At 39.5% G+C, this 26,363-nt stretch overlaps 1 protein-coding gene across 2 annotated transcripts; it reads left to right on the top strand.

Annotated features, from left to right (window-relative positions):
- The first annotated feature begins 1,732 nt into the window (after window positions 1–1,732).
- On the top strand, window positions 1,733–12,810 carry LOC138196215 (glutaredoxin domain-containing cysteine-rich protein 2). Of its 2 annotated transcripts, XM_069146048.1 has the most exons (6): window positions 1,733–1,865; window positions 2,082–2,197; window positions 2,634–2,817; window positions 4,030–4,139; window positions 6,560–6,787; window positions 9,263–12,810. In XM_069146048.1, exons 2-6 carry the CDS (start codon window positions 2,141–2,143, stop codon window positions 9,434–9,436), a joined length of 753 nt encoding a protein of 250 aa, XP_069002149.1. In that variant the 5' UTR covers window positions 1,733–1,865; window positions 2,082–2,140; the 3' UTR covers window positions 9,437–12,810. The 2 variants fall into 2 exon arrangements, with proteins under 2 accessions (XP_069002149.1, XP_069002150.1); XM_069146049.1 differs by lacking the exon at window positions 1,733–1,865 and having other exon boundaries at window positions 1,876–2,197; window positions 4,048–4,139.
- The last annotated feature ends 13,553 nt before the right edge of the window (window positions 12,811–26,363 follow it).

Here is a 26,363-nt window from a genome sequence, read left to right as displayed (position 1 = left end):
TTGTGGACCGTCTTGTATATACAGTTTCTCCCGGGAAGCTTTATCCGCATTATTCAGCTCATATCAGGCAGCTTCTCAGTGAAACAGAATTTAAAGGTATTAAATGGAGAGTGAGTTACAACATATTTCATAAGGTGTTGATGGCTAAATCTTACTTCCTCTTTCAAGAGGACAAAGGTCATTATATCTATGATATACAAGCTAGTAGTCAAAATTATTTGCTCACCTGAGAAAGACAGTTTGATGAACAGATGTCTCGGTCCTGCTATTGTGCATGCTGACTCACACTGTGGTGGCTTCATGGCACGCTTGAATTGAACAGAGACATTGATAATTATTGCACATTATTATTGTAGAGAATGAGGAGTGTGACTCTTGTCTCACAAAACTTTAGAGTGGAAGTGAACTTTTCACAACCAGTATGGACTGTAGGAACCATTAAAGTGACTGATAGTGTTTTTAATGTAAATATGAGCACGTGAAGATGGGTTTGAAAGAATGTGATCCAATGATTTAATAAAACAGCACCACACTATGAGACTTTATGCGTGTTTAATGCATGGTACACTTCCTCTTAGTCATACAAATTGGATGTCATTCCAAGTACAGAATAAGAGTACCTAATTTACCTAATGAGTCAAACCATTACACTACACAGGAAAATAATTAGCACATTGGGAATTAGTTAACACGCTAATTGTATGACTCATCAGTTCACATAATTACAGTGTACAATAAGAGTGGAGGATACATTCATTTTATACTTTTCATGATTCATGATCAAACAATTTTTTTCTGGAAATTACTTTCTTTTAAAGTTTATAAAATCATTTTGGTCTTCATATTTTTTTCCACCTTAACTGTAATATGTAATTGTTTTCTGCTATTATTTGTCATACTAATTGTACAGGGAAATGTTGCAAAAATGATTTTTACTGGCTTTTACTTCAAAGGTATCTATGCTAGAAACCCATAGAAGTAGAGGCACAAGCTGTTGTAATTCACAGATGTGTTTGGTACGGTTCATCTCAGTTTAATGTCTAGACTGAAGTAACTTTCTCATGTTTAGTCTTTGTTATCTGAAGAATTTGCATTTGTGATATATAAATCTGTTTGATCTTTCTGCCTGATCTGTCGCCGAATCTGTCGCCGAATCTTCTTGGATTTCCAGACAAGGTCCCTGAAGCGTTGTCTTGTAGAGAAAAAAGGGTGTGCAAACTTCTCTTCATGGGTCGTTGATGTTGATGTTGGTGGTGGTGTTGATGTTGTTGGTGGTGGTGTTGGTGTTGGTGGTGTTGATGTTGGTGGTGGTGGTGGTGTTGATGTTGGTGGTGGTGGTGTTGATGTTGGTGGTGGTGTTGGTGGTGGTGGTGGTGGTGGGGTGTTACACTCCTAGAACTCTTTAGATTAGACTTTCAGAGAAATGAAGTCTACTCACTCGTGAAACAACACAAAGAAACAAAGCCCGGTGTTACTTCAGTCTGATAGTCTCCCACCCAAAGCTGGCTAATTATAGATGTCTTTGATAAGGATACGTGTTTTTTGTATGACAGCAGCAGACATCAAACATCATGTTTACTTTTCAACACTGATGCACTCGGCTCTAGTCCAATGAAAGGCAGTTCTACAACTATCTAACACCCCCCCCCCCCCCCCCCCCCCCACACACACACACACACATACGCTGCCTCTCTCTTTCCCTTTCTCTCCCTTAAACACACAAACACGCAGCGCTGCACGCAGGCTCCAACTCCCTTCTATTCTGGTGATCATAATTATTTGATGACGGGGCTTCTGGTTTCTCAACCACTCATTCGTACACACGATCTAGCTGTGAATAATTTAGCGCGGGGAGCTCGAAAAAGGTGGGTCCCTTAAAACAGCAGGTACAGTCAAACTCTGCACAGAGAGGGCTTCATCATCCTATCTTCATCATCCACCCACTCCTAACACACAGCTCTTCAGCTCTCATGCCCAGTGCTTCCATCGAGCTCCGTATCGATCCAATCTTTAATCCATCCATCCAAACATCTTTTCATCACACTGAGCACCGGTGTCCGGCTCATGTCATTTCACCCCAGGTAAGGAGCGTCTTGGATGGACTGACACTCTCCCAGCGTCCCCTCCTCAATCAGTCACCATGGAGGAACTCCAGAGGAAACTGAACCAGCACTATGAAGGCGCCAAGCCCAGAAAGGTGAGTTATTTACAGCGCCACTTTATTTCAACTTTATAGTTTTGAAGTACTTATAATAAATGTGTCCCACTGAGGGGAAGATACGTGGAGGTCATTTTAGCTACCAGGCTTTCTCTTTGAATGAATTGCATTGCATAAGTATTCCTGGCAGATTGCTTTGCATTGTAGCTCACAATAGTTCTCTGTTTGCATTTGATGTTGTCAAACTGAGAGAGAGAATAAAACAAGATGTTTGCTTGTATGTTGACACGCTGCAGATGTTCGCATGTGCCCTTCTCGTCTGATCAAACAGCACTTTTTCCTGCTCACAAATCTTCTGAGCTTGGAAGCTATGCAAATAAGACACTGTACTGTAACATGCTGATGCATCTTTTCAGCATGAAAAACCTCCAGAGGTAAGGTGTAAAAACATGTCACCTTCCACGTCACCTTGCAGGTGAGGTTCAAGCTGGCGTCGTCCTACAGCGGTCGAGTGCTGAAGCACGTGTATGAGGACGGTCAGGAGCTGGACAGTCCAGAGGAGAAATACCCTCACAGCTTCGTCCACCGCAAAATCCCCCCCAGCCACCTCGAGATGGAGCAACTCTGCGGGTTTGAGGATACTCATGGGGACCAACAGGGTGGGTCTCTATCATTGTGTAGCATACCGTACAACTATGTCTTACTTTGTATGCATGACTGCTCTTGGGTTTGGTTGCGTGGGCTATATGATATGTACTCTGGTTACCAAGGAGACCAACAAGACAAGTATATTACATTTGAAAATAGAACTCTAGCCTGTGTGATGTAGACGTTTGCATGAAACGATTCGGGCACGTCTGACCGTGCATGACCGAGACTTCCCTATACAGTGTGTTTGCATTTGTGCACATATTTAAATGTACGGCAATGGTGAACACTTGAATGCTATACACTCTTAAAGTCTCCATGCTGTCCATTATTTTGGTATATGCTAAAAATTATTGCAGCATGTGTCAGTGGAGGTCAAACAAATTGTGACCTCGGAACATGACCAATGTCAAAGATGAAACACTCAAACAATGGGTTATTTTCTTGTGCTTATTAAGAATTTTGAAATATGATTTACGTTAAATAGCATATTTACACAAACGAGTTTTGTGTGTAAGGTGTAATTAATGGAGTAGTTTGATATATTGGTAAAACTTAGATGAGAAGATTAATAACTCTCTGACGCACCACTTAAGACACCATTGTTAATGTTCTGGTTTTTGGTAGTTGGTCCTGGGTCCTTCTTACCGGTGCATGTTGTGACAGACAACAGGCTATTTCAAAAGTCAGCAGATGGGTAACTTAATGCAGGAGATACAGAGACATAATGACAGAGGGAAAAGACCAACATTTCCCCCAGAATTGTTATTGAATTACAAAGAAAACCTCTCTATGAAGGTACGAAGGTACAATGAATTAGCTCAACATCCAACAAAAACTGAACTTCCATTGCCGTTGTGATTTCCGTAAGCATCAGCAAATACGTCACAACTCATCAACCGTGACCCTTCAGAAAATTCCAAGGTCCAAGATCGTGAATACCGTGAGCGGTGGCTCTTCTTAACTCTTCTCGCCTGTGTGGTAAACATGACCCTTTACAAAGGCAGAATAGGTCACAGTAAAACTGCTATTCTGATGATCCTAGCTGACAAAAACATGTAGTCTGGAAGCGGCATTAGTGAGATGCCGTCCAAAGCAGCGAGTGGTGACTTCATGGCCAGATAACGATTGGCAGATTGATTGCTGCAAACCAAGACTTGAGTCTGAAATATCTGGCTGAAGTTCTTACTCCATCTTGCCAACATGTTTTATTCTGTACATAGGTGTCTATCCTCCAACAGGGCTCATTGCCCAGAGAATAAATGTATACAGAGGAATGGGAAGCTATAAGCCTGCCGTCGGCCCGGCTGACGGAGCAGAGGGAGACAGCAAGGTAAGCAATGCAGCTCTCGACTTTGCTGAATTTTGATTTTACCCCGAGTTGAGGGTGACTGTTGATGGGATTTCCCACTAGCAGTGTCAGTTTTATCGACATGAATGTCTAAAGTATTAAGCCTTGTCTTTATTGTCTTAATTCATTTGTCAGTGCAGTTTAAATGAGCTGGAACCAAAAGCAGTCGCTCAGTTGCTGCTACAGTTTGATGAGTGTTGATTAAAATGTCTATTAGTTGACATTACTGTTAATCGTGAAAAAATAAACTGGCAACAGAACTGAGTCGTAAACTCAACTGATGATACATTTTGATTAGAGGCAGTACAACAGTGGAAGAATACAAGAAAAGGGACTTGTAGCAATTACTGTGTGTGCAAATTACCCTGTTCAAAAAGCACACAAAGATCTTTTTCCTTAGCTGCGTACATCTAGTATCAACCTAAAGAAGCAATGTCTTCATTTTGACACCGGTAGATTAACACTGCCTGTGCCCTCTTTACTTATTCAATATTCGACAAGCAGCCAGACAATATTGTTTGCAGAGCGCAAAAGGCAAAAGTCAGGGAAAAAAAAGCTGTTTATTCATCAGGAATCTAACTTAGCAGCTATCGTAAACACAAACATAAATTATTGAGAAAACCACAATATCTTACGTATTTCCCGACTCTGTTGGCCAAATGTATCCTGTTAGAGGACAAAAATGCTCACTTAGTAATCGTCTACGCTCTCTCTCGGCCATATGCTCTGGTCATAATGGCGTAAATGTGGCGGTTATAGACATTTTGGGATGACATTTTTGCTGGTGGAAATGTATAATTTTGAAGTACTAGCTAAAAGAACAACATTTTGTTTTATTTTTAAGTTACCTATAGAGCACCCTCTCGCTGACCAAACAGCTGAATTAGCCCGCAGTTCTTTGAGCCACCATCTTCATTACTGCACACATCAAATGGCAGTGCTGGTCCTGGAAGAACAACACATTTTGCAGCTGCTTCCCAAAGACACAGAGCCTTTATTGAGGAATTGATTTTTTAAATGGACAACATTTACCATCAACATTGATTAGACACCCCCATAACAAAGTGGTGAATCTTTCTTTTCAAATTATGATTTGACTTTGAAATAACACACTTCTAGTTTTGGAGCCTATTCACTGTGCACCATCTGTTTGGATATACCTATTAAGTCCTATTTATGCATATTCAAATGTACACGAATAATCAATGAGCATCGTATGCCTACATGTGCTGAGAAGCAAACAGATGCAACAGAATAAACACATACAGAATTATGAGCCGATGTTGTAGTTTATTAATTAATTTGTGGATCTTTAGAAAAAAATAAGCACTCTTGGACTTAAAATAGAAAATGAGACGAGTGGATAATTAAAGCATCCACTGCATGCAGCTCAGTCGAACATTTACAAGAATTAAAGTGGAGCAACAACAGCAACGAATGAAACTGTTCATCTGACACGAAAAAAGGTGTTTTCACTGAGCTGCTGTGGCAGCGGCTTTATTAGTGCAGTGGGCTAAGAGGGAGGTCAGCTACTGTAAATCACCTGCTGGCTTCACGTCAGCTTCATCCTCTAAACAAAGGCACGCTTGGCCCTGGTGACCAAGTCAGTGTTTATCACATTTATCATTTAAGACAGCAGTTTTGATTTAGTTTATCATGTTAGTCCATAATCGAAAGGATGGCACAGTGGTCTCATGGAGGACCCCTACCTTACAAGGTCTAATGATTTCACAGCTATTATTGTAACTGAGATTTACTGAGAAAATAAGTTGTTCATCTGATTTATATTTCATGGATCTTTGAGAAATGCAACCATTAAGATTACTGTAAAAAGCTCCGAAACGGAAAGTCAAAACCAGAAGGTGAGTTTGGAAACTCAGAAATGTCAGAAAAGTGATTTGTAAAGTAATAAATGAGACATTAATAACAATCAACAGCGTAACTCTGCATGTAGGATACAGAGTTGCCAATCATCCCTGCTTGTTTTGTTCCCACAGACAAATGAAATATCAAAGGATCCAATATTTTTGCCACTATTAAAGATGAGGAGTTTCCTTCGAGATTCTAGTTAATCATTCAGGAAGATGTCTATATTGAAAGAGCAATAATTAGTCTCCAATTTCTCCACCACCAGAAACCTCATTAGACCTGAACAGCCACAAAGCATGTTGTGTTTTACACGATGGGTGTGGCTCTTCAACTGCATTCAACGAGAAATCCTCTTCTCACCCACACATGAAGCCCACAGCTAAATGTGTTCACGTTACACTTAGAGTTTTTGGAATTAAATCTGGGAAATGTAGGGAATAGATAACATGAGTTAAGGGCTGTTAAGAATATTTCATCTGAGGATGCACCAGATGTAAGTGTAGGCCTATGTGACATTTTTCAATTTCCTCCAGTCCTCAGTGTTGGACTTTGGCAAGATAATCATCTACACCAGCAATCTGCGCATCATCAGAGCACCACCGAGGAAGCCTGAAATGCTGCGGCACCATTCGGTACCCCCTGTGGACTTAGAGGGATACACAAAGACCAGGGACAGGGGGACCAGGAGGAGGGCCAAAGCTCTTTATACACAGGAGGTGGAGGAGAAGGAGGAGCGGCAGATCAGCGACACAGATACCAAGGTAATGATCCTTAGCTAAATTATTCTCAGCGGTGTGGTCGGGTTTTTGTCGCCCCATTTCTGTTTCTTTCCGTTCTCAGTCTCGCCATGTCCTCCTCCTCCTCCTCTTCCTCCTGTTCTCACTCTCCCTGCATATCTCTTCAGCCATCCTTTCTTCACTTTATCTTTGCTTTCAAGAGAATAACGGCAGAATTGTCTTTTGGTTTCTCGTTTTACAGTCTCCTCTGTGTTTCCTTGTGTCTGCCACTTTATTTGTACCCCTATTCTTTTCTCTTCCTCGTGCCCCCCTGCCCCCTCCCTCCCCTACTGCTGCAACAACCAACAACCCATTGTCCTAGTGTTATCTGTCAACTGTGAACAGATACTGATGAGTCTACAGTTTTACTCTGCCCTTGCAGCATCTGCCTGCCACTTACCAGCCAGCGAGGATGCCCAGCTCGCTATTATTCCCTCCCTCTTACCTGCTTGGCTGATTACTGTCCTCATCCCCCCTCTCCCTACATCCTTTTCTCACCTCTCTCGTTATTTTCTCATTTTGTCTGCCTCTAAAAAAAAGTTCATTCTCAGCTTTTTTTTTTTTTTTTTTATTCGGCAATCTTGCTCCTCTTTATTACTTTCTTTTCTGTATTATCTGTGTTGCCCAAACTCCAAAGTAGTTGATTTTTCACTGCCTTTCTTTATTTTTACGTTATGCGTAGATTTATTTATGAACACATTTTACAGCTGTTAACCCAATCAGGACATTCATTGCAGCAGATCATCACAATATAACGGGTGAATATATCACAAGCCCTAATGCAAGTTTAAATGCACCAAAACTTAAAGTCAAAGCGAGCAGCTTTCATGAAAAGACAAATCTTGCGTGCAGCTTTACAAGAAAATACAACTGTGTCCTACTTGTGTTTTATTGCAGATACAGTAAGCCAATTATCGTCCATACTAAAACATAACTATGTTTTGTTTTTGTTTTGTTTTGACATAGCTACTGAGCCCTAAGCTTTTATATTTTGCCATTTGTGATGCATCTCATGCTGTATACATTTGCTCGAAGGATAGGTGTGCATTGTACATGTTATTATTCCATTTTGGTTGCTCATTATCTGTTTCAAGACCAGTGGTCTCAACAAAAGAGTTCTCTACACTCAATAATGTCTTGCCTACTTCAGCCCAATATTTTCCTTTTTTTCTTGACAAATATCTTTCTATGCCAGTTTTTATTTATTCGCTGACCTTCTTCTTCAGAAATATTTCCTGTTGATTAACGGCATGCATTTTGCTAAGTTTGAAAGGTCCCATATTTTACACTTTTCCAGTGTTTTATTTGTAGTCTTATTATAAAAAAAAAACTTTCCCCTCGGGGATTAATAAAGTAAATACCTACCTAAATACCTATACATACTAAGAAGATACTTTTTGGTTTAAAGTATGAAAAGTCATCTCAATATTGTAAATCTCAGCTTCTCTGGAGATCTACCAAGAACAGACTGTTTTGTTTCTGTGTCTTTAAGGTGCATTGATATCAATGACCCTCTCTTCTGATTGGCTCTTTTCTGAGTGAAGCACGTCCAGACCAACCGCATGTTTTCTTCAGTCTTGTTGGATAGCTCAGTGTTGCTTTCTTTCTCATAAAAGGTTGGAAAATGGACAATTCTGAGGGAGGATGTATGACACGAGTGTGACTTTGAGACATCACAAACTTACAGAAGTCCAAACGTCTTTCCCAAACAGTAGAGTTACTGAGTATGACCTGTGTTTATTTCTCCATGGATTGAACCTTTGGACATTTTTACAGTATTCATAGCACCTAGATCTGATTTATGAGCAAAAAAGAAACAGAAATCTGAATTTATATAATGCAGGACCTTTAAATGTAACCTCATCGCTCAACTTCTGTTACTATCCACATGTCAATTTGTCAGTAAAATATAGACAGCTGCCCATTATTGTATGCATTTTAGTAATGACCGTCTGGCTGTACATAATCTTGCAACACAGCTACATACCAAAACCTTTTTTTATTAGAAATACTAGTGGAGACATTTTCTATATCTTAAACGTTGTTTAGTGTTTGATAGCAGGCAGGCCAGTTAGATGAGACAGCTGTGTTAACAGGTGCAGTGTAAAGTTTTATAATATGTGTCAAGGTAAAACTGTATTATTACAGAAAACATATATAAAAAAAAACAAAAAACAGGCTAACATAATGGCCAATCAGAAATGAGCGTTCAACCTAGCTGTGTGAGAGTGACATTTAAATACATTATATTTACATTTGGGGGACATGAGACTCTCCCCTCGCTGTGAACTTGTCCAGCTTCCCTTTTCAGGTCCATCTGTCACCCTGCGTCGCTTGTCTTTCTCACCCATTCCCACCTCTTCATCCCCTTTTTACCCTTTGCCTCACCTCACAGTTCCTCTCTTCCACATCCTCTTTCTTCTCCTCCTCTCACCTCTAATGTGTTTCTTCTGTCTCCAGGAGGACAACAGTTGCCAGCATTGTGGCGGTTCAGGCTGCGCTCCCTGCTCTCTATGTCACGGTAGCAAGCTGTCCATGCTGGCGAACCGCTTCAATGAGTCCATCAGTGATCTGCGTTGCCAAGCCTGCTACCCCCATGGTCTGGAGAAGTGCCAGTCCTGCTCTAGTAAATAGCACCATTTGGCTGACACCCATGTCTGGCACACAGAAAGAGTGAGTGAGTGAGTGAGTGAGTGAGTGAGTGAGTGAGTGAATGAGAGTGTGTAGCTGTGAGTGAGTGTACGCTCGATGTGCTATCGGTTTGTCTGAATTGTCTCCGTGGCAATATTGCTCTAATCCAAAATGTTCTTGGTGGGGTGTTTCGAAGCACTACTAGGAAACATAAGCCATCATTGGAAAGGGGAATTGTAACTGTGCAGCGGACACAAAAATCATAAAATACAATTACTGTGTGCAGTGAACATGGCTTGCGATAACACAAACATATAATCACTTTTTTTTTGTTGTCACATTATTTTGCATCTGCGGCCCTTCTTCCAGATAAAACCTGGTTCCACAACAGAGTTATCATTTTAATTAAAATTATGCAAACATTTTGCAGTTTATTGTATCTACTGGGAACGCTGCCCTGTTCCTATCTCCCCTCTCTATTCACCAGAGAGAATGAAACATTATTCATCACAACATCATGTACTGTATGAGGGTAATTGATGCTTTTATTTTTTCAATGCAGAGGGAACATGAGACAAGGAGATAAGGACTTGGCAATGGAAAGAGGAAAAAAAAAAAATACAGGCTGAGTGAATTATAAGTGTGAGTGAGACAAACATGACAGTTTCATAAATCATGACCGCAGTAATCAGGAGATGATGTTTCAGGTGTACTCCATCCGAACACAACAAAATGCACTAATGCCTTGAGGAGGGTTAGAGTGTGACAGAGAAGAAGTGTTTAACTACTGTTGTTAGCAAGGAATGAGATTATGAACCTTTTAAATCCACAATTTCAAGCCAACAGTATATAACTGTTTGACATTCAGAATATTGATTTCGGATGGAATATCATCGGGACTGTTCTGTTGTGTGAAAGTATGAGACGTTGCAGATAAAAATAGAAAAGTAGAGCAGTAAAGTAAATGACCACCTTAGGAGATTGAATTATGGCAATAATGACAACTTTGTTTTTTTAGTGAATAGGCTCGTTCTTATATTATTACCACTCCGACTTGTTTCGAAGCTTTATCCACACAGTTTTGGCATATGGATGAAATAAAGCCCCTAAAAGCTTTTTCAGTGCTTCTTTTATTGTGTCCATTTACTATTTTTTAAAGTATAGCTTCTGCTTTAGTTTAATTTGCATTTCCTTATTAACATACAATTATCATATAGATCAGATTGTTGACTTCTTTGTCCATCTCTGCATAAACATAAACAATACACCAGAATGCCCAAGGTGACAGATGTCTGTTTTATGGCAAGATTACAGTAAACGTAACAACTCCATAAAAACAGAGAACCTGCCAGGCAGTCATCGTATGTTGTACATCAGTATGCATGAGTCAAAGATTGATCATCTTGCCTTGTCACTGAGCCTCAAATGAGTAAGACGTGTCACCTTCGTATCAAACACGTTTGATTTGTGTGGCTGCTCTAAATGCACCTTGTCGTCAGAGCTGCATCATAAATCTAAAGGCAGTGCCTTAAACAGTGATGTCAGTCCTTCAAAGTCTGTTTTCAAAAACTGGGTTAGGAATGTTTGTGTGTTACCAGCTCAAAAAAACCTAAATGAAACACAGCGACAAATGCAAAACATTTTGTAATTCATAGTCATTGCACCTCCATCAAATTCCTTCATTCATTAAACTTCAAGTCAACTGCAATCAACCACAATATTTTCTATCACGCCGTGTGAGGATGATTTAACAGAAAGGGAAAAACTAAATTGAACATTATTGCCCCAATGGTAAAAGGTTTTAATAGATTTAACACTGCTATTGTAAGTTCTAAGTGATCACCTTCATGCAATTATGAATTTGTTTTTCTGGCAAGATTACAATAACTCATCACCAGCTATCATAAATTCTACCCACAAGGTTCACACATTAGGTTGTGATGTTATCCGCCACAGATTTCCCTTTTCAAAACAATACAAGAACAAAGCCCCTCTGATATGACCAAATGCTCGCTAATCAAACATGAACTGCCCTGAGCTGCAGGATATTTTGCACTGGCTGCTGAAAAGGCATTTTTCACCACTCTTTATGCGGCAAGGCAAAAGAGTGATCAATCAAAATCTGTCAACAGTGGAAGACACTGACCACACCCTCGAAGGTGTCCCTGGTTCAAAAAAAAGTCATGCCAGAACATCACCTAGCCCATTAGAGCCCACTATCCCTGCCGCTGTGTCTATCTCTATGCTGGAGTTTCCATTATTTTACCTTATTGTGTTAGATAGCCTCACATTCAGCTAAATAGCAGACATAATGGCTGAGCAGCAGCCTAGCCGAGTGCCCCATCAGCAATCAAATTCCTGCCATTTCTGGGATGAGAAACCTGCATCTACACTTTTCCCCTTTTTCATTTCACTTTCTCTCTTTCTTTGACTTGTCTGCTTAGAAATCTGCCAGCCATGCTGAAGTTAAAACTCTGCTTTTTAATGTTGTTATTTCAGCCGCCATTCTCACCAAGCACTCTGCAGGGTAACTAAAGTGATGCAGAACTGGGTCTCTAAACTGTTCTTGGCTTCCTCTGTCTTGCAGGACCTGAACTGATATGGGAGCGGGTAAAAACACACAAGTGTTTCACTAAATACTGTGGATCTGGAGTGCACAGGAGGGAATTCAGACAAATGATACTCACTGGAGCATGAATATCCTGTACTTTGTAGGCTGAACAAGAGGTGGTTGTATGCACATCTGATCCTTTATATAGGCCAGAAGAGCAGGAAAGTAGATTAAGTAAAGAATTGTAAGAAGGCCCGTGTACATTGGATCATTCTTCTCAAACTTTGTCAGTAATAATATAGAAACATGTTGACACATGCAAAAATACATCAACATTAAGTGACCTGGTCTTCTTACTGCCCAAATCATGAACTATAGGCCTACAAAGGAAACTAACTAAGGACAAATAAGGCATACTTAATGAGTTTTGAGCATATTTCTTAACTTATTTGTTTTCTTTGTCACCACATGAAAAAAGTGCTATGGTTGATGAGATGAGACCGAGGCTGCTGAACTAAATGTGCTGTCAGATGTTTTCCAGCTAGTCAGAGCGCTTAACCAGCCTCTAATTTTAACTATTTTCTCCAAAACAATACAGCAAACATCTTGCAGACTTTATGAACCATTTCATTTTGACTTTTGTTTACTTACTTTGGTGTTTGCACACACTCACAATTGTATAAAGCTACGATATCTGCTGTTCTTGTAATATATTGTGGAACATCACATGACATTGTCATTTATTCCATTATCCAATAATGCCCTGTTTAACCACAGCAGCTTGTAAACAAATATCTTATGAATACAAAGAGAAACATTGTCCCCAGTGGCAACATCATCATTTATAATGCTTTATAGTAATATCTGTGATCTCATACAGCCCATTTGTAATATATTGTCAGACACAGTAAGGAGACAGAGAGCAGAGGCATTAATCATAAACTTTCATTCAAGAATACTGAACTGCGAGGGTGGAATTAATCCGAAATCACTAACTTTCTATGTTTGGTTTGTACTGATCATGCTGCGTCTTTTTACTTTGCAAAACAATTTGCTAGTGTAATTTCTTAACAACAGTTAAATGTTTTAATTTTGTCTGAATACAGTGCTTAGACACATTACCAAATGTCTTTTCTCCTGAGGTTGAAACAGCAGGGAAGTGATTGTGTAATGATAAGAGAGACTGCTGTCTGTATCGGGCTTTAAGCCTCCATCACAGCAAGCATTGACTCTGCTGAAGTGTCGCAAAATGCTAAACCCCTCCTTCCAGCTCCTATTAACTACTCCTGACCTCTGACCTCTCTGTCAAGGGAATCTGGGAAAATTGCACCTTTTAAACAGATAAAGGTTTTTTTTTGCCTCAGATAACTGACAGCATTTGTGCCTCTCAGAGGAACCTGTGTGGGGGAAAGCAGAATTAGAAAGCCTCTAACAGTGCACCTTGATATTTTAAGAGATTAAATGAAAAAGTTTAACACAGGGGTTAAAGATGCCAGAGCTCGGTATTTTTCAGATCTTATTGAAAAGCACCAACACAACAGCGGGGCTCTGTTCAGGAGTATTAACTCTGCCACAGAGGCTCTTCCAAGTGTCAACATGGATTCCTCCCCTGAGAAATGTGGTTTTTTTTGTTGTTGTTGTTGTTTTTTTTACCTTCTTTGTCAACAAAGCCTATAGCATCAGAATGAACTTTCCCTCTCCTGCACAGGATCCAACAATTTATTTTAAGACTGCTGCCTTCCTTGAGTGTTTTGACACGGTATCTATAGACAGTCTAACAGAAGTGATTAAAAAAATGAATCCCTCTTCGTATGATCTCGATACCCTGTCTGTGAGATTTCTATAAGAAGTATATGGATCTGTCAGCCCCTGTATTCTCTCCATAATCAACAGTATTGACTGGGTTTATCCCTGCTTATTTTGAGAGTGCAACCAAATTCCCTGGATAATTTCAGACCTATTTCCAGACTGCCATTTCTTTTAGTTGGATAAAAAAAAAGACTGCAATCGTTAAAGTGTACTGCCGGTTGCCACTGATGCTGGAAAATCTGCAGTTTTCCCTTTATTAGATCTAAGTGCTATATTTGAAACTAGTGATCATTGTTTTATTTTTAGAGAGTCTCAAACACTGGGTTGGAACTCTGGTTCAGATTCTAAATGGTACGATATTTTAGTGTAGCCATTGATAAGTCCGTGTCATCCATGGTGAGGTTGATACTTCGAATGATTTAATTGAATCCTCCTGTCCATGGACGATACCATTCTGTCACAAGATTTTGGAAAGATGCTCTGTCATTCTTCACGTAATTCTTTTCAGATGCTCTTTGCTTGTTGCCTCTTTTAAAACTCCTATGTGATTGTTGCAGTGTGTGTTGGGTTTATTGTCATGTTGGCAAATTTCTCTCTTGAACTTCTTGACACCGGGAGTCCATCTTTCCATTCAGTATTTGGGAATACAAACTAGCATTTATGGTCTTTTCTATAAATATAATCACTTCTACACATTTTACATTCATACAGCCCCATTTCAGCAAACTTCTACGTCCATGTTTTAAAGTCAGCACTATGCTTTCAATGTGACCCCATCTGATCCAAATAAGTTCATTATGGTTTCATTTGACCAAAGAATGTACTGCCAATATTCATCAGGCTGCTTTTCATTGCAAACTTTCGTCTTGCACTTTTGGGCTGGTTCAATAGTTCTCTTCTTGTGCACCAAGCTTAGAAGGCTGACATCTGAGCAGTCACTGAAACACCCGTTTCCAGGGATAATCTTTGTGCCATGTCAGAAGCCTTGTGTATTTTCCAATGCAAGGTTGTGTGAATTGTGTGTTGTTTCAGTTTTCTGGGACAGCTGCTGTGCCGTCTGTTATTGATAGTATGGATTTTCTTACACCTCCTGCTGTAACTGTGTTTCAGCTTATGTTCAGTAATCAACTGATGGTGCTGTACCTACTCACAAGTTTATGAGGTCCCACAGTCTGGTTTCCTTCTTGATCAGGCAATTCCTTACCAGATGGAGCTGTTTTATTAGACACAACCTTCAGGCCAAAATTTCTCAACCTGTGGTCATTACTGGTTCTTTGTAAGTTTTTTTTTATGCAGTTAGCCTCTAGAAATTACACAACGCTGTATTGTGACAAAGCCTGTAATAAATAAGCTCATCCACTCAAGCAAAAGGTGTTATTTTGACACCTAGCCAAAGCTAGGTGTGACAATTGCACTTTTACCTTTTGTCTATGGGCGTTTCTATTACACGCAGCAGCTTTATAGGAGAATGAAACGACGTGGAAACCCAGGTAAAAACCACATAGTTCGAATTTAATGAACAAAACATATATTATGACCTCATTGTCCTGCATGGTAATCTGCGTTTTACATTGCCTGACAACCCATCCTATACTTCCTTAAAATGTGGCAAAAATGGTCTTTGAACTTTGTCTCCGGAACTTCGTTGTGGCATGAGAGTTACATGACCTATGTCATGTGACATTCCTATATTTTCATGCGTTTTATTCTCACGCCTTCAAGCTTAAGCAATTGCATTTTTTTGATTAAGTGGACAGGCGTGTCTATTACTTGCTTTGCCGTGATACTGGGTTGAATTACATGCTGCTTTTGTTGCAGTGGATGAAACATGTAGCATTATGGATGGGACTCTGAACATTTAAAGTGCCCAAAACCTTTGTACCGTACAATATATCCAGAAGCATGTGTGGCTTTTCAGCTGTGAAATTACATGTTAAAACACCAGTTTCACACGTGTGTACTGTACCTTTCCTATGAACTTGACGGCATTTCATGTGATAAATTCAAATACTCTGTAAACACATAGGGCCTGATTTACTAAAGGTTTGCGTGTGTAGAATCACGTGCTTGTGACACGCGTAAAACCCTCATTTAAATACAGCAATTTGCACCTGACTTCAATGACGCAATTACTCTTAGTAAATCACTCGCACAAAGGGTACAAAAATATTTGCTAACTTTTGGAAGGAAGACGCAATTTAGTACCCTTTATTTTAGATCTTAGTAAATCAGGCCTATACAGTATAATTAAAAGACTTGCATGAAAGCACAAATTTCACGAGCTTCAAGAGTTTCTCTTCTACAGGGGAGTGTGTGTTTTTAACAGGTGCTGCAATTGGATGCCAAGGTCACATCTTGTTTTAACAAATGAGACAACACTATTGGATAGCACTGTGTTTGTACAACACTGACACTTTGACATTGTATGTCCAAATGTAGTGCCAGTATAACAGCCTGCACCTACACGACCTCAAGGTGAGTGCCAGTTAAAATAAGAATTTATAAGGCAACCCCATAAAGTTTGTGTCATGTGAAATTATCCGCCCTTATCACAGTGCTGGGCCTACTGCCACACGGAGAAGTCTAAATGGAATCACCCAGAATACTAAAAGCGTTCTTCATCTGCGGTCTCAAAGAGACACTAAAACCATGACGAATCTTTCAAATTGCATCCCTGGAGTCCACCTCCAAGTTTGTGGAAACTTCTAATGAATCTATCCATCCCCAGTCTGCACACCTGCTCATGTTGTGTGAGAGAAAGATTCAGAAAAAGCAAATTAAAGTCTTGCTGTGGCTTTTCAACCACAGTCATAGGGAGATCTTTTTTACTGCCTGTAATTCCCATTATAGAGGCTCGACTGGCAAATTCTGTGTTCATCTGCATGAAGACAAAAAGCAATCCTACACTTGCACACGATAAAGAGAATGTTTTCTTCTGCAGTTAATTTTTTAACTATTGACCTATGAAGCCATTAGCTTTACCTGCTTTATAAATGGTTTCTATGACGCAACAGTGCTAACCACTGCACCGCCATTACGCCCTGAAGCTATATAGCACTGTGCACTTCGTTAAAAGGAAAAGACATACAGAAAGAGAGGAGGACTATTTAAACAGTTCCTTTCTTGAAAATGTCACTCACAAGGAAAAGTTAGTCCATTGCCATCTACTTCTTTAATGTATTTTTATGAGAACATTATCATTTTATCTTTCTATATCTTTCATCACTCTTTTCTCAGGTTCACACTGTTCTCAAGGTACACATTTTGTTATGTGGAAGTATAGTTGTTTTATACAATGCCCACCATGGATCTGATCTGGGAATGCTGAGAAAAGATTCTGGCTTAAAGAGTGACCATGGTGACATGTCTGTTGGACTTAATAAAACCATTAAAAAGACTGGAAAGATTAAAATACTATGGTTTAATTTCTCCCTGCTAAATCATTCTCAAGGGACTTTTCATTACCGCCACATTATAAATTCTGCTCATGCAGCTGTTGTCATGCAGCTCACCAGTAAAAGGATTTTGAAGTCAAGTCTACACACTTCAAACTATATCGGCTGTATCTATGCCGCAGACACTCAAGGCTGCAGCTCAGAACATCAGCATATTCTTCTATTAGCTGACTGCAAAGAGGACTTCACAAGGGTTTTTGGCACAGAAAATAAAGAATTCAAAAGGAATTTTATGAATAGTTTTTATTGATCGGTTTACTTCATAGAAAGTGAAGTGAAGAAAAAAAAAATCTAAACAATGTGTGTTGATAAAGTACTTGGAACTTTGGTGGTCTAAACATCCTGGAGAAGTTGCCACAGGTGGGTTTATGCTAACTGTATCCTGTTGACATTAGGACTCTTTCAAGGTCACACTATCTGCTGCTGGGAATCCCGGCTCTGACTCTGTTTGGATGACTGACTTTTGGGGTCAAATTCATGCTACAGACTGAATTTGGGATCTACCAGATGCCTTCCTATTCCATAGTGATATTTTGAACCGTACTGCTTGTTGCCAAGTAATGTCACACCCACTGTTGGATTGAAAGATTCTTGACCCTGCATGTTTTATGGTGCAGGCACAAACAGGGGAAAAGAGCAACTAAAAAGAACATGCAGATTTTCTCGCATCCAAAGGGCAGGTTTAATCATTTTAAAGGCCACACAGCAAAACATCTCCCCTCAGCAAACACAGACCGATATGATCTGTCACAGGCTGAACTTGCTTTGCGGCTGCAGTGTGAAACAAATGCAAACATTTCATCACACACTGAATATTTATCAGTCAAAATAAAAATCACTCTCCAGTCTTAAACCGCCTCCCAAGTAGCTGGTGGAATTTGGAAACTTTTGAGCAAACATTGATCCAACAGGAAACTGGAATTAATTTCTGTCTCGGTATGTAAACATTGTTATAGTGTAAAGTGCACAGCGTTCTATTTTGTTTCTCTCTATTTCCTTCTGTTTTAAAAAGTACCCGCTCAAACCCACTCACAAATGTCCCTGTTTGACTCTGGTAAAAAAAAGAAAAAAGGTAAAATCTAATTTACGGATCATGGCTCAAGGGACAAAAACTCCTGAATGGTTTTGTACTTTTATTTGGCAAAATAAGCCCGGCTTCTGAAAGGGCTCCCCAGTGAATCTAAACAGCACTGTATGATTCAGGTGGGAGTGCAACAATCTGCACAGGGCTGTATGGCGCAGAGCCCAAAAGACACATAACACTGACATATGGGATGCACGAAATGCACAAGGCATGAGATATGATTGCTAAGTGTGGTAATAAGAACTGCAGCAGGTGCACCGGTAGGAGGAGAAATCAGTCAAACCAGTCATCGTTTAACGAAGAATCTCCGGCATGGCTGCGATATGAGATTCTTTGTTGTGCTGATGAAGACAAGTTCATCTTCACTGTTGTTTGAAAGTGATTGGTCTATGTTTCATCTGATACTGATGAACTGGGGACGTGCCTGACTTCAGAGTCACTGTGATGCCTCATTGGTAATCATCTCAGAAACTCTTGAGTGGATTCTACTTTTGTTTTATTAATTCTGTGCTTTGATGAAGTACCACCACCATCTGTTTCTTGGATTTTAAAAATGAAGATGGTTGCCCTCAGCTGATCTGACTGAAGACTGAAGAACATATATTTTCTTCTTTGTAATTCACCTCTAATATACTCTGTCTCTGCCTCTATCTTTGATAGTTTTTCTGCTTGTAGTGAGGTTGTATATGACCTACTTTGTCTGTTACACAATTTAATTGCTTCCTTTGGTGACATTAATGTGTTACAGCACACATTTGTCTCCGAGAGATGTTTTTACAATAAAACAATAGACAACAACTTGTCCTTAAATTACCTGAGTCTAAAAGGAAAGACTGCAAACTTTATGCCAACTGTAATTAAAGTTCACCATGCCTGTTCCACATGTATCTGGCTTGTTAACCTGTTTGACACTTTTTTTCAGCACAAATAATGAACACATTTCTAGAAGGTCAAAGAAACAACTCAATCGTCTCCATATTCTGTAAAATCACACTGATTGTTGTTTCTTTTGCTCACTCCTCTGCTCATCACTCTGTCCTGCTTCTCCTTCTTCTCCAAACCCAAAGGTAAATCCTAAATGTCACTGCAGCAGGGCAGCTGTGAATCTGAGGCACACTGCTGTTTCTGACTCAGTCTTCTCTCCGCCTTTGCCTTTTGTGCTCCTTATAATTTCCTTGCAATTATTGTGGTAGAAATGTGTAACACACCAGAAATGGGATCCAATGACTTACTAGAAGCACAGCTACAATTCATGGCTCCTGCCTGGGCGGAAGACTTACCTCTTAACAGTTCCTGTATTTTAAAATTTAACATTTCGTGCTTGTACTGTAGATATGGTAATGGTCTATCAAAACCACGAATAGCTATATTTGACATGAGGAATTAAAAAAAAAAAATTGAATCCAATCAATTGCAAAATATATGGATATCAAAGACGGTTTTAAATAAATGTATTCATATTATCAAAATGTACCATGCGTGCTTAAATGTGAGAGCTTTATGAATTAATGTACACGTCCAACTTTAGCTGAGGGAAACTCAGTATTGCAGAAAAAGAATCACTATCTTCAGCTTAACTTTAATAATATTTCATACTATATCATTTCTGCACTTAATACTAGCAGTTGATAGGTCTTTTAGAACCCCTATATGCACTAGATGTAAAATACGAACCTCTGCCCTTATAAGCAGACACAATGGGCTGAAAAGTCTCTGCTCCTCAGTTAATCAAGCTACTTTATAGAAACAGCAGGCCAAGAGGGTCAGTGGAACAAGGGTTCAGTGTCACAATCAATTAAATGTGGCAGGGGCTATGGGCTATGAAATATGGTGGTAATATATGATTGACAGGTCAAACAACAACAATGGTGAGGTCATCTATTTAAATATTTATATTGCATACAATCAAGCTTTTCCGAGTGACAAATACAGATAGCATGAGTAATAAGGGCAATAAAAAGAGCTAAGAGTTGCATTAAAACTAAAATAAATTTAGTTTGAAATAATGTGACATACTTTACATGCTTTCCATAAACATGGGGCTCAAATAGTGAGATATATAGTCAGAGTTATAATGTGATTAAACTACAAAATAAACTTAATTCTAATCCATTACAGCTACTGAGAAGAAAAAAAATATGATTACACAGGGAATCTGAATATATTCTTGTCAATAAAAAGCAATATGTAGAATCAGAACATTTCAATCTTGATTGAAGTTATAGGCTACTGAAGATGTTTTATTAGAAGTTTGACAGTAATCAGTGATGAGTACTGTTACAGTTTTAAACGTGATTTTTAAGGATTCTTTTTGTTCGAAAAGTAGGCTAATTAAATGTTACCAGTTACATTACTTTGATGAAGTAATTCAAATAGATAAATTGCTTATTATTATTTTTTTTTTAACAGTGTGGCTAGTTATCTGGAACCTGTTATATTTCCAAAGCACCGTTCCCAACACAGAATATGAGGTGAATGCTTGATGTTCGAAAATATACGGAATGCACCTTTATTGATAATTTGTTTTTTTCCCTCGCAATCAGTCAGGCACACCTGCTGTGATTGGCTGCAGTTGCGGAAGAGGAACAATCAATGGCGGAGACACGTGTGTAACCAAAGGAAAGCGAGAGAGAGAGAGAGAAGGAAACGTCATGCTACTGGTAAATAGAAAATAAACTAGTCGTGACATTAAGAATTAAACACACACTGCATAATTACTGTCGATTAAGTTCGTCGTTTATGGACCGTGCAGGACTGCACGTGCGAAGCCGGCCTACCTAAGCTCATGGTTCAAAGAGCTTTGTTTCATGACAACTAACTGCAACTCCTAGAAACACAGTAGGAGGAGTTCAAGAACCAATAAACTGAATACTGTTTGTCACATAACACTTGTGGTGGTTTAGAACAGTGTATTTAAACACAAATGCATTGTCGTAGAGAATGCTGGGTAACTGCCCACGGTCCGCTTTGTACTCCTCGCCTGCCATTACCCAGCATGCCCGGATCCTTCCCTAACCTATAAGAATAAAGCAACCAAGTTGGTGCTTGTTAGAAAGCATCTTAAGTTTTTTTAGTTTTTTTATTTTATTTTATAAAACATGACGTGTGTGAATATTAAAAAAAAAGAAAAAAAAGAAAAAAAGAAGACAAATTCAGATAGTCTACACAAAATGAGTTGTGACTCAAAACAAGAAATGTACAAGTTGGGACAGTGAAAACATACATATCAATTACTTTGCCGCAGCATTGAGATTCAGCTGAATCCATTGTTCACTTGAATATCAAATCTACCCTAGCATGTAGCAAAATGACCAGTGAATGTTAATGTGATCAATCACAGTAAATCATCAGTGGAATATAAAGGAGTTGTGGTTCTAATCTAAAATACTGATATTGGTCCCAGTTAGTTGACTACAACACTGACGCTTTGTATACCATCAATATCACACGAATGAGTGGAATCCTGGTTGTTAGCTATATTATCAACAATTAAAAGGTGTCCATATACAAATTATTGCTGGGGACTACAATTTACTGACATACCATGAATGCCTCAGCTGCTATCAGTAGATGCCTTGTGCACACAGAGAAGCCTCCCGTTGCTGCAGCGCACGCAACTCAGGTGTATGGGAAAAGTTACGTGTGAAATAAGGCAATGTCAAATTCTACATAAGCTACATAACTTGAAACAGAGAACACATACCGCTGACTCAATATAACATTTAACACTGGCCAAAGGATAATCTGTTTCCCTGAGGATATTCCCACACAGCCAGACCTTCTCCACTGCACTGTGCCAGCGCTGGAGGTCCTGGTCTGGCTGCATCCATCCATTATTCTTCAAAATGTTCTGACTTGTTTTTACTTCTTTAAACCAATCTTGAGTGACACCAAGCCCGGATTGCAGCGGCAGGGCTCTTGCAAAAATATTGTTGGGGGTGGGAACTTGTTATGGTGAAACATGTGTGTGTGGGGAGGCTAGCTGTGGCATTAAAGTGACTAAATCCCTGCAAATGACAGAAAAGGACGACGCAGGCATGATTTAAATCGTTGTCCAAATAGCTCAGAAGTTGTTGTTGTTGTTGTTATTGTTGTTGTTTCCCGTTGTGATGGGGATTTTGAAAACGATAACACAGACAGTGAACTAAGTGGCTAATGTGAGGCTTATTTTACATCCGGTGAGTCAGACTACCAATATACAGTATTTTTCCAATCTTGTCCAAACCAAGTTAATGTGAAGAACATTGGCATCAGCTTCCCCACAGTTATTATTATTTTTTTCAAGATTGGACCAGTGAAATGTGGAATTCGGAGACATAATGTGACTTTTGTTCCTTTCTAATAATAATACAAAAAAAAAGATGACATTTTAGCAGTAAAACAATTTCCCAAACACGTCTAACAGCGAGGCAATGAGTCAACCAGGCCACAGCTACAACATTATCACCAGAATCCCACAACACCAGCCTTTTGCAACTCCATCCAAGCTGCTCAGAAAATGCTCATCTTTGAGGGACTGGAGTCAAATCAGTAAAGGAGAAGGTAGGCGAGAGGCGTCAGTTTACACCCTGTTGAGCTGCTCTCCAACCTGTCTTGTATTGAGACGGTGTGAGGCTGATGGAAACACGGAGGCTGAGAGATGGTGTGATGGTAGAAGCAGCTGTAGTAGTAGATTACATGGTGAGAGAACAGCTGATGGATGCAGAGGGATGGTTATTTTGGAATAGCAATGGCTGTTAATAAGGATTGAGAGCTGTTTGGGAGCACAGGAGTGTGCTGGTTGTGTGTGTGGGTGTGTGTCATACAGAATGAGATATTTTCACAGCTTTGGGACTGCTGAGCTTGTTTGCGTTTCTTTTTTAACAATAGTTTTACAACGTTTACTCGCCCAAACACTCTTTAGTACAGGATCTTAGCCAAACTCTGAGCTTTTCAACCTTTTTTGTGGCCTTTTTAGGTCAAATTGCACTGAATACAAACAGTACAGGCTGCCAAATACCATCCATGTTCGTTTTGGTACAATCATTTGAATTTGCATGGTCTTCTTGTGTAAGAGCTTCCAGATATTTCTCATCTCACAAGGTCTATGCTTCTCCATAACAAAGACGAAGGTCTGTGCAGGTTGGTGGAAACAGTCCGAAAGTGTGGCTTGCCCAGTCTGTCTAGGTTTTAGCCGGTCTTCAGTCTTCAGGTGTGTCTGAAGCTTTGAGGAAGAGCAGAGCAAAAGCCATATTCTTTAAACATGTTCTTTTGTCTCTCCTGCATTTATTATTTACTGACACAAAGCAATTTTGTCAGTTGTGCACTCCATTTAATTAGCTGCCTGCAATGTTGTTTTCTCATTCAACCAGGTAGCCAGTTTGACAAGCTGGGGAGTTATCTAACAGTTTCAGCAGGTGGCAGGAAAATGTTTAACCCCTCCGGCATTATGCTTGCTGACAGTCTGATGTGTTGTGTCTAAAAGTAATCATCATTCACTGTGAACAATTAGTTTAAATTGCTAAGTCCTCGTAGAGGGTTCTTTTGCTGGAACCGAGTCAAAGCAGTGCTCAATTTCACTTAAATTTTTCTCAGTCTTTAACTTTAGAAAAACTAATCTGTATACCTGCCAGTTCTTTTTATCCCTTCACCTGCTTATTAATCTTTTAGTGTCACCTCTAAGTAATTTATTTGCTGCTCATTTTTGGGCTTTATACAAGCTTTTTACAAGCAATGAAGGTGGTTAGTCTTCGGCTTCTGCCTCCAGGAATAGTGAGGGGGAGCGACAACTAAAAGAAAGTGCAGCATTGTTGGCTGGTAGTGACTAATTATGAAACATAATTTTCCAGTTGTCTCTCCTGTTATATTAGTTGGTACAGTCACCGTGGAGTGTGGTCTCTGAAAGAAGTTTAATTGTTCCTCAAATTACTGTTGGATGCATTCGATATTAACCTTTTATTTCTGAAACTGCAATTATAGCTTACAAAAATAAAGAGATTTCTCCCTTTGCGAATACTGTTTTTGTCTGGAAGACAGGTTGTTTGCAATTGACCCAATTGAATTGAATTGAAGTGAAGCGAATTGTCAAGCTGTTCGAGCGTGTCAACTTTCCAGCCTGCAGACTGCTTCAGAGGACATCCTTGATAGAAGAAAGAGAATTCTAAAGGAGAAGTGACAGTGACTTGTTTACACTGAATAACCACTAGTTATCCGCGAGACTGCTGACTTCATTATCTACAACTCCTTTTGAGAGGTAATGAAATAGGGTGTGAATCACTGTGTGTGTGTGTGTGTGTGTGTGTGTGTGTGTGTGTGTGTGTGTGTGTGTGTGTGTGTGAGACAGAGAACTCTGCTGTACTCATGAGGTCCAAAGCTTCCCTCGAGGATTGGAAGATGGAGCAAAATCCTCCAGACTGAAGATACAAACTTTTATTCCACCAACTTTCTTAAGCGACGACAAGGACATTGCTCCTATGAGTCCAGTGTGTATGGTCTGTGCTCTTTGCTTAGGTGTACAATACCTTATATTAGTTTTTCTACCAGGCCCTTCTTTTTTTTCTTTCTAAACTTATTTAAGTCTCTATTTGCATCCCAAAATAATTCCATGCAAACACACACACACACACACACACACACACACACACACACACACACACACACACACACACACACACACACACACACACACACACACACACTCATCTTTTGCTGCCTTCTTCTTGCCCATAAGTGGATATTTTCTGTGAGCCTTTTTCTACCTCTGCCAAAGAAGTTATGTTTTTTGGTGCGGTTCAGGATGTTTCAAGCAAAAGGTCCCACATGTTCGGTTCACTGGTCGCGGTTCAGGGCTTGTCTGTATTGTCGGGTTCATTTAAAATAGGCTATGAGGCATCAGCAAAAAAAAAAAAAAAAATTCCAAAAAGCTACTGGGGGAAAAAAAAACAACAATAAACCAGAGAAACATCCATTAGTATCGTGTCAGTCTGCTGCACAGGAGCATTACACGTTTAATGTTTAAATTAGTTTTAGTTAGATATACCAACTAATTTAACAAGCAGCTAAGTGTCTACAACTGCTTCTAACAGGCTTAATTTATTGTCAATGTACTTGCATCATTTAAAAAAGCAGCATGGTTTGATTTAAAGTAAATATGCAAGTTTTTCAGGAAAATATAAAGCTGATGCACTTTCCGTTTCATCTTACTCGTAGCCGATCAACACTTTTGGACAACTTGGATTTTAAAGTTCATCTAGAGTTTCAAGTGAGAAATTGTGTATTATGAAAGTTATACATAGCTCAAGGCTCACTGTATGATACGACTGGGAAAATGTAGTTGCCAAGTTAGTTATCTGTTTTACATACTTCAAAGAGCAGAGATGGTGGGGTGAGGGTGTGGGACAGACAGAGAGCGAGAGAGAAGAAGATCTGGCAGGACTGCAGTGTTTTCGCTGTTTTGGAGTGTTTAGAAGTGGACTTCTTGTCTGGAGATCTGGAGACGCTCGCTTTGGGTGCTGTGCTGATTTCTCCTGTTTTGCAAGTTAACCTCCAGATAGCAGTGAACTTGTGAGTTGAGCTGAAGTGAAAGCAGGAGAAGTTTCAGAGAGTGGAGGAGTTACCTCTTAGAACAGAACTGATGAGGGATTCAGCTATAGAGAAAGCTGCTGACAGAAGTTGCTATATTTGAACATTTTATGGTTAATGCTCATATTCAGGAAACTGGCAGGTGAGGCTGTTTTTTTTTTGTTTTTTTTTTGCCTCAAAGTGATTTCCGTGAAATGGATTTAAATAAGGTGCCAGGAAAGCAATTGGTAGTCTTTGACTTGCAGGTATCATGAGACCTCAACGTGTCATAAGACTGACAGTATTTTCTGTGTTTGGATAAAAAAAGAATCATATCTTTTGCAGAGTGTGAAGGGGGCAGATCTGAAGGCCACCAGGAATGTATTCACAGGAAAAAGCATGGAAAAGAGATTTGGCAAAGAAAAATATCTGTAATTCTTTCTGATTGGAGGTTAATCTTTTTCTGCTAAGCATGCTAAGGGTAGTCATTTT

This window comes from Embiotoca jacksoni, unplaced genomic scaffold (assembly GCF_022577435.1).
Source record: "Embiotoca jacksoni isolate LCO1_2020_lvr unplaced genomic scaffold, fEmbJac1.0.p SCAF_13, whole genome shotgun sequence".
NCBI classification, from domain to species: Eukaryota; Metazoa; Chordata; class Actinopteri; family Embiotocidae; genus Embiotoca; species Embiotoca jacksoni.
The sequence above is the reverse complement of the archived record's forward strand: the minus strand, read 5'-3'. Positions and strand labels throughout refer to the sequence as shown.